The following is a 9,352-nucleotide window of genomic DNA, read 5'->3' as shown; positions in this document are numbered from 1 at the left end:
TACGTTTTGTCAAGTCATATTCAGATGGAGGATGGGAATCAATCCCTGATGCAAGTTGGGACGCGGGCTACATCTGCTGGGAAGGAAATGCTGAAGCAGCTAGCTCGGACAAACCCATATTACAAGCGCAACCGCCCACACATCTGTTCCTTCTTCGTAAAAGGAGAGTGTAACAGAGGAGACGAGTGCCCATTCCGGTGAGCTCACATACAATGACCCTCCCGCTTCAATTCCTGATAAGGCTTGCTTTGCCAGACATGAAAAACCTGTTGAGAACGCACTTTCCCACCAAAATATTCAGGATAGATATCATGGTAACAATGATCCAGTTGCACGAAAAATATTGGCCAATCATTCGGAGGCGCAAGGTTTGAAGCCACCAGAAGACGAGAATATCGTAAGTGAGATTTCCCTCCTCTCTAGCGCAGTGGTTGACGGTCTGGCACAACAGACCTCTCTGTTCCTTTCCTCTCTCCCAGCCTCTGCAACGGAACTTAGCATACGGACTCATGTCATCAATTCATTACCTCAAATATCTTCGTCACAGTTGCGGTCAGTCGTCCACGTCGCAAAATCCCGGTGCGTTAGAATGTCTGCCTTTCAGTGGTGTTCCAAAGCCAAGACCTATTTTAGATGTGCATTCATCAACTTCAAAGATCGTGATTCTGCTGAGAGGGCAGCAGAAGCTTGGGCGAATGGCCTAGACATGGATGGCGAACGAGTTCATGTGAAGTGGGGAAGAAGTAAGGGTCCTTCCAAGTCTGCAACGCCTACTGCGGGACCTTCAGTAATCCCTGCACCTGCGTGAGCCTTTTGTCCTTGCAGGAAGGAATGTGCACACCAGATGTTATGAACCATGTTTGTTTCATTCCATTGTGTGATCTTATACAGACACTACTTTGACCTGGCTTGTTATTATTTACTCTATTGTAGTTGGTGTGTATGATATACATTATTCGTCTTGAGATGACGAGCTTGCAACGTTAGGAGGGCTCTTGTCGAACACGAATGGTTTCCCGTCTCCCAAAACCTCTGCCAGCTGCAACTATGTTCGGGCCTCTTCAGTTGCAATCATTTGAAACCTTGTTTGTTAGAGGCTTGTTAGGTTGTCATTTTCTCACCGAGCCCCCTTTTTTTGTTATGCCTCGGTTGCATGGTGTCTTGAGCTCTCCGTTATGGGGTGTTCTAGAGTTTCGCGTTGACGCTTCTGTTGACATCTCAGTCTGGTGCCCGGGTCTTGCCGTGGCAATCGAAAGTATTTCCGCCCCGGCATCGACATAAAACAGGAGTGCATGTAAACTACACGCATCAGAACGATATGACTCGGTCTGCCACTTTCAATTCTTCCACATACAGCTTTCAAGTCATCCTCGGTTGCATTGGAAAAGCCAACGACCGAAGGAGTGTTCATCAACGATTCGATCATGATGAGGCTTCAGTGAGGCTGGGATGGTCGCATCATTTTCCTGACTGTCAGACTCACTCTTGCATGTACTCTTCTGGCCTCCGAGTCCGGCCCCATTAATATCTTGTGTTCGTTTGGTTATAAATCCCCACAGTTTTGGTTAGTCTGTCGAGAATCTATGTTAGCACATACGTATCTCGGGGATATATCTTATGTTCCTGAGATGATCCTCGCGAGGCGTGAAGGCCTTGAGTTCCTTTTCATGAACAGACTATCACATAAAAAGGAGATTTCGGCACAATGACTGGGGACCTCCGAAGAAACCATCCACAAGTGAATGTCAAGGTGTGTTCTGATAGAAAAAACCTCTCGTTTAGCAGGTTTCGAACCTGCACAATCCAGGAGAAACAGTTCTTGAATCGAGTAATCACTTGGCTAGGACCACTGAAGATGAACCTCCGAGGAATTTTCCATGAGTGAATGTCAAGGTGTGTTGCGATAGGGAAAAAAACTTATTGTGGTAGTGACCACCTGGCTAAGACCAGTGGAAATGGACTTCCGAAGAAACCATCCATGAGTAAGTCTTCAGGTGTATTCTAATAGAAAAAAACCCATATCATCGGCAGGTTTCGAACCTGCACTGGCACAGTCCAAGAGACAGATTTAGATTCTGCTGTTGCGACCACTTTCGCTAGGATCTGAGGAAACCATACTTGAGCGAATCTTCATTGAATGCGTGTTCTGATAGCAAAAGCAACCCGTTGCCGGCAGGTTTCGGGCCTGCGCAGTCCAAGAGAAAGAGATTTTGCTTCTATTGTGGTAGCCACTTGGTTAAGACCAGTTAAGATGCACCTACAAGGAAACCATCCATGAGTGAATATCAAGGTGTGTTCCTATGGAAAAAAACCTTGTCGTCGGCAAGTTTCGAACCTGCGCAGTCCAAGAAAAACAGATTTCGATTCTGTTGCAGTAACCATCTCAAAGTGGTCAGGACGCTGCCCAAGTTAGTCAACGTCGTCCGGAACACTAAAAGACTAGTTTGATTTGATAGACACAATATGCCAGGCATAAGCAAATCGGGGCTGGCTTTGGCGCCGTTACACACGCATTGCATTAGGCTAGCCTAGAGTCACATTAAGTAAACAGAATATATAAGAAACAAAAACTGCGATGTGAGACAAAATCCTAGTGATTGTAGCTTTCAGCATCAAGCGACTTGTGATGATCACGTCACTTAACAAGCATACCACCGAAACCCATGGACAAAAGCCAAGCCACATACTCCACAAAACCAATACCAGCATACAGAGAACGTCCGAAATTGACTAGAGCAGGGCCAGCTGAAATAAAGGTTGGTAATACTGTTGCCAAGGTCCACGGTCAACGTACGGCAGACACCAGCGATCCCCCAGCCAATCCCAAATATTACTGAACCAAGTATGAGCCTACAGTCGATTTTGGTGGAGGTCGGGACGTTCCATTTGCCACCGAGCTTGGGTTGTTTCGCGCGTGCATACCGATAGAGCAGGGTAGCCAAAGGCAGAGCGCTTCCTGCAACGAACGCCAGCGTCGGGTCGAACGCTGAGGACACCGGTAACGCCAAGAATGCCAGAACTTTGTGTGGATCGACCATATTGCCAAGGCGGAGGGAGAACGTGAAAGCCAATGATGTCAATAAGCTCGCCAGATACCGAAGAATGAACTGGAGGGTGTTCGGCACAAGATTAGCACAAGAATGGATCTTCCAGCTCACGAGTTTTGAACTGTTGCCAGTGCCATTCTTGAGAGTTGAGCACGTGTACGCAAACCACAGGGTCGCGAGGGAAAGAATTGCGCCCAGGAACTGTCGTCCCTGGTTATCACCGAGGGTCCAATCCAAAGACCCAGATGTTCCAAGAGCGTCATTTCCGTAAGCGGAGTAAGTTGTAGCTACGGCACTTGCAAAGAACGTGGTTGTTGCCACCAGGGAACTTTGAATATATTGAATCCACAAATACTGAGGAGACGAGTTCAGAGCATACCGAAGAGAAAATCGGGACAAGCCGCAAATCATATGGCTTGAGAAATAATCAGACGCATGCGCATAACAGAAATACCGAGGAGGCGAACCCTGAGGTGCATCCATTGGCTAGCTATGGACCAATTGGGCAATGAATGATTACACCCTCGGAGAAGAAAGTGCTAAAATTACCTTGGTCCCAATACCGACAAGCAATCCAGAAAATACCATTCGGAGAAGCAAAGACGCTGTGTGGGGCGCCGGGGTGTCCATATCACCGATGATACCAACTGCAATACCACCTAGAACCAGACCCAAGACGGAAGCCATCGCTACTTTATCTCCTCGAAGTGAGCAGTGAACAAAGGCAGAAACCCCGAGGACAGATCCATTAAGCACCAGAAGAGAATGAACGGACAGCGCAATGCCAATCCCTCCTAAGAGGCCTTGCAGGGGTTTGGGACGGGACTCCGTAATCTCAGGCTGGTGGAGCGACATAGTAATTCAGCCGGGATTGTTGACCGAGGGCCGCCTAAATCCTGTAAAGCCCTCCAGCACTCTTGTTGGGTACCGCGTTTTGAACTCCTGTTGGGTGATGTGTTGGAACAAGGTTAGAAATTGGAATTCGGCTACATCCGGTTTGCCTGTCGCTGCGCTCCTACGCCTGGTCATGCATATTGAAAATTCAAAACATGTTTCATTTGTGCCTCACACGATAAAACTCAGGCGTGTTCTCTAGGAGAGAATTGGATTCGGAAACTACACTATCTAATACTCGACATCGTACATGCACGAACATATGGGATATATTGCCAATGAGATAAGTCCAGAAGTAAAAAAGAAAAACGCAATCAAGTACATATCGATAAAAAGAGAGATAAATCGAAAGAACAGTTTACATGGTGAGAGAAACGGAAGAGACACACTGGATGTGTGTTCGGAATCGCGAGCAGTGAGCGGTGGCTTTCAACTTCTTGAGTGGTAAAGCTCCACATCATAGGGGACGTAGAGGTCGATAGGTTGCAGGATTCGGTCGTAGGGGACCTCTGACGTCGAAGATCGCGGAGATGCCAGGCGGCGCATTGAGATAGTGTGCGCGGCTAGCGGTGGCCTTCAACCTCGTGGATTGCTCCAAGTCACAGGGGACAGCGAGGGAGGCTGGTGCGCGTCTTTGGTAAATAATAATGTGGATTGGCCTGTACCATTCTAGTTGGGGGGTGCCAGCGTGGAGGTAATGCCGAGCTTTGCCATGGCATCGACCCAGCCATCGAGAAGAACTTCTTTATCGGTGAAGATCTCGGCACGGAGTTGCTTGAGGTGGCTCAGTATATGAAATCGGTGAGTGAAGCGGAGTCACGAGAAATTACTTACTAATATAAGTCCGTGCGCGTGCGGCCCGCAAATGGGCACGGTGCTGGGTAAACCAACATGAGTATCATACTGAGTTTGGTGACGGGCGTGTCATACTTGCTGTTGGCGCCAGTTGACGATGAGCTTCGTATCTGGAGGCTTGGGCGGTAGGGTGATAGACTGGGACGGGGTAGTACTGCTGAGAAACAGCACTTTTATTGTCGTTGAGCTATCTTGGAGGGGAAGGTCGGGGTGTGCAGCCGTCATCCCCAGAATGAGCGGTTCAAGTACCAGTTGCGACTGTCGAGAGGGACAATCGGAGTTTTCGATGGTGACAATGTCCGTTCCTTGGAGTAGGTTGCGATCCTAAAGATTTAAGCATTAAACGAAGATGTTTAGTAGGCCATAAAGCCTCGTACCTCGCGATCGTCATCAAACCACTGTTTGGAATCTGACACATTGTCGAGGTCGTTGATGAAGTCGTCGTCATCGGCTACAAGCGTTGCGCCGGACTCGATTGAGAATCGCTTGTGCCTCTGAGCTCTTGACAAAATGTGTATAGATGTCGGCGATGTTGTTGCCAGGGAAGGATGATGAATCGGGGGCATGTTTTTGATCGAAATTGCCACTAAGTAACTTCCGAGCAATTCTGACGGAGGCAAGAAAGAAAATCTCCGTCGAGAAGCCGAGGTCTACCGCGACGAGACTGATAGTGACGATAGCACGCATTCGGCTTCCTGAATGGCCTAAGCCGCGTGGTCCACGATCGTTTTCTTGAAGAACGACTCGAACGCGAGGAACCCGGTGACAGTAACGCGCGCAGCGCCATTGAGGACGGTAGAGGTAGAAATCATTGTGAAGGCTGGTAGGATGATGAAGCTCGTATAAAGAAATTCGTGTACGCGCAAAATAATAATAGGCACTGAATCGCAGGTCATCGGATATTTACACTCTTGGATTGTGGCGAGGCGCGTCGAGTCACGTGGTTGTAAAATCAATCCCTACGATTTTCAGCAAAACTGCCTGAATCGACACGCTGAAATTTAATGATTGTCATGATCATCGTCAAACTTCGTCTGCAAGTTGTAGCTCACTGAGAATGAGCGTGGGATGACAGCATCTCGAAAGCTGTATACGTGAACGTCGAGATGGCGGGCAGTGTCGATGATGTTCCGGAAAATACATGCCCCAGTTAATGAACTGGATTATCAGTCTGGATAAGAACTTGTCGAGACGAAATGAAGCATTCAAGCATGATAAAGCCTTGGTAAAGGTTCGTCGCTCGAGCGCTCACTGGCAACACAGGCACTGGATGAGTCAAATTGGTACTTGAGTTGATAAGATCAAGAGACGCAAATAACCCTAACCTTGACAAGTCACCGTGATGTCACTGATCAACCAAACTTCCCGTTCGAAAGCGTCTTCCAAGCCTTCTTCGCGGCGTGCAGAGACTTCTAGAGTATACGCTCATCCCCTCCCAATCATCTTTCCAGAGCTAACATACAAATTTCTTGGACTCTCCCTGACACGGCCACTCAATCCTCACTGCACCGCGCTATTTGACCCTCTCACCCGCTCAGCTTGGGTCTCAAATTCTGGCGACGCTACCCTATTATGGCAGCGCGGGTTCTTTGGAAAAGGAGACCTCTCCAGGAGTGAACCCAGTTGGTCGGCGAGACAAATAAATGCGAGAAAATGAAGGGCAAGGGTATGTCGTTCTTTTGTACTGCACCGAACATCTTAACTCTCGGCCGGCATAGGACTCACATCCGAAGAGATCACCGCCAAACGCCGTGCAGAGCGCAAGCAATTTAAGCTCGATCGTGCAAAGGCAATTGCTGCTGCGGCCGCCGAAGCAGAGACTGTTTTCAATGAACAAGGTCGTGTTATCGCGCCTGGTATTGCGCCGGATGGCACACGGATAATACCCTCTGCTGCGACCTGGAAACCAGCATCTACATCCGTGCCTTCGGAACAATCGCCTCTAGACGTCGCACCAGACGAAGAGGAAGAGATTGAGCCTATACAAGACCTCGAGCATCTCCAACTCTCGCTCCAAGAGGCCTTTTTCCTTGTCTGGGCACTTGACTGCTTGACAATCTTACATCCCGAAACCGTATGTCCTCTTATTCCCTCCTCGAAACTAGCTAGTTAATTTCATTGTTTTTACCCAGAATACGTCTTTTACCCTCGCTGAAATATGGAATGCATTCCAAAATGCTTACATACCATCATCGGTCCCACAACCGAACATCCCGTCACCTCCACGATTCGACAATCCCTTTCTCGTGTCATATATCGCATATCATCACTACCGCTCCCTTGGTTGGGTTGTCAAAAGCGGCATCAAGTTCTGCGTCGACTACCTGCTGTACAAGCGTGGCCCCGTATTCCAGCATGCCGAGTGCGTGTGGTGTTCACTCAATCTTCACCCTCCATTTTATTCTCCTCCTGAACCCAAGTGTTCTCTCAGCGAACCTCGTTCTGCATTCAAAGTTGTCTCGGTTCCGCTGACATCTCCTTAGATTCGCAATTGTTGTCATCCCTGTATATGAAGACCCGAAGATCAGGCAAACTCGCCGTTCAAGCTACAGAACGCAGAACCATTCACGTGGTCATGGCTGAGCACAATAAACCGGGTCAATTCTCAAGTTCAAAAGGTCCGTCCCCATCTCTCTGTCACTAATATCTGTCTGAACTAGTTGACAGACGCTGGTCGTATCATACATCACCATACCTGCGGAATCACGGGTATCTCCAAAAGTTCTCTCTTCACCCGCGTGCTTCGCACATTATTCTGTGCGCGAGGTCGTGTTGAGGCGGTTCATTCCGGCGCGCATGCGAGACTAGCTACTCGAAGGGTGCATTGAACGTGAACCTTGCGGGAGTAACGAGACCTCAGTGATACTTTTACATCACAGGCGGATCTATCCAATCACGGTATCAGCCGGAAACTGTCAAAAATGGCCTCTCTTGGCTTCACATGAGATTGATATTGCTGCCGGTAGTTTGGCCGTGGATTTCCTCGCTGCCGACAAGCTAAGGGCAAGAATAAGAAAATTTACTATTCCCTTTCCTGTTACTTGTGCATGTATTAAACACATATTCTTATCTTAGCTCTTGAAATTGAAGTAGGCAGGAGAGGCGCATAACCAGCGAATTTCCACGCCAGAATACCAATAGGTCGCGATACGCTGGCATTACAAATGGCATCTGTTAAAAAGGAGTGTTGTGAGCTGGGACTAACTTTGCTTCGCCGATAATGATTCCACTCCAAATTGCTAATGGATCTTGCTTCACAAGCTAGATATTAGGTGGCAATCGACTGGAATTGCAGACATCATGGTGGATAGGCTTGGATAGGTTGTTCCTACGTCACCGTGAAGAACAACATTCAGTACTTAAAGGCCAGGCGTCTTTCTACCATCCCCCTCAAATCTATTTGATCCCATGTCACCTCCTCACAACTTAAAACGATGCAATTCTCATTTATCCTCACCGTTGTTGCTGCTTTGACTGACCATCAATATCTACCAGTAGTGCTGAAAGTGAGACATATCCTTTACTTTGCTTGGATCAAACTTATTGCACACACTGCCCTGTAGGATATGCGTGAGTATCAGTAGTTCGTGTCTTGGATTTGACAACAAGATTCACCAGCGTGGTAGATGATTTTTTTTGCATGTAGCGTGGCACTGGCAGCTCAGGCAGTGGGGTGATATCTACTTTCTTTGCGGGGGAGGCTGGAGATCGAGAAGTCCTGTGGTATCAAAGCTCTTGGAAGCTAGCAGATTTCACCGAGCTGGTTCTCTATAGGTTGCTTAGCGAAAAATAATTGGAAAGGACAGGTCGCTCGCTGTGAATCTGACGTGCTGTGGACAAATTGTCGAGCGGCTGTACAATTTTATCAAGTGACCCCTTGGTTCGACTTCGAAAGAGCCGTATACCATGTGATCTAGGACTTACTTCGCTTTCTTCACAGGGCTTCAACCCGATGCTGAATGAAGTTGAAACGCTGGGACTCTGTATGAACTGGACAGGCTGGTACCAATGTTACACGATACCGCACTAGTGGAAATCCATGTGCATGAATGGGCAGGATCAAGGCGGAATGCTGGTGTACGAAGCAGCAGTGACTGGGCATGGGAAAAAGAACGGACGAGCGCATACTTCTAAGAGAGTACGCGCACCATGCATCATAGATGAATCTATGGCAGCACCTTACTTCCGCTGCCAGGCTGCGCGCTACCCATGCATTCTTGAAATTTGAGTGACCCCAGAAATCTTGAGCTTGGTTAAACACCAAGGTTCTGTTGTCATTGAAATAACCACTGCGCTGTAGAAATGCAACTTCCGTCAAGCCATAAAGCTTTATCATGTTGCAATATACAGCCAGCCAACGAAAAAAAGTACGGAAGACATTTCGACTCGCCGAGATTTTTCGCTGCCACTCCCGATAGTGCGAGTTTCTGAGTCGACGCCTCATTGACTAGTTAGCGCTCTGCAGGGGAGGTGACATAGCGATGGTTGAGGGTCTGTTGATGGTAAAGATGTCACAAGATGGCACTGGGACGAGTGAATTTTTGGCAGCCAAAGTT

General features: G+C 48.1%; 1 protein-coding gene across 1 annotated transcript; it reads right to left on the bottom strand.

Moving 5' to 3' along the window:
- Positions 1 to 4,865: 4,865 nt before the first annotated feature.
- On the bottom strand, positions 4,866 to 5,362 carry BJ212DRAFT_1307558 (uncharacterized protein; the record flags this gene model as incomplete). The annotated part of the gene is made up of 2 exons (XM_041333853.1): positions 4,866 to 5,120; positions 5,174 to 5,362. The coding sequence occupies 2 exons, from the start codon at positions 5,360 to 5,362 to the stop codon at positions 4,866 to 4,868; spliced, it is 444 nt and encodes a 147-aa protein (XP_041184821.1).
- Between the last annotated feature and the right edge of the window lie 3,990 nt (positions 5,363 to 9,352).

This window comes from Suillus subaureus (assembly GCF_016647635.1).
Source record: "Suillus subaureus strain MN1 chromosome Unknown BJ212scaffold_583, whole genome shotgun sequence".
Lineage (NCBI taxonomy): Eukaryota > Fungi > Basidiomycota > Agaricomycetes > Boletales > Suillaceae > Suillus > Suillus subaureus.
Note: the sequence above shows the minus strand (reverse complement) of the source record. Positions and strands in the feature narration are given on the sequence as shown.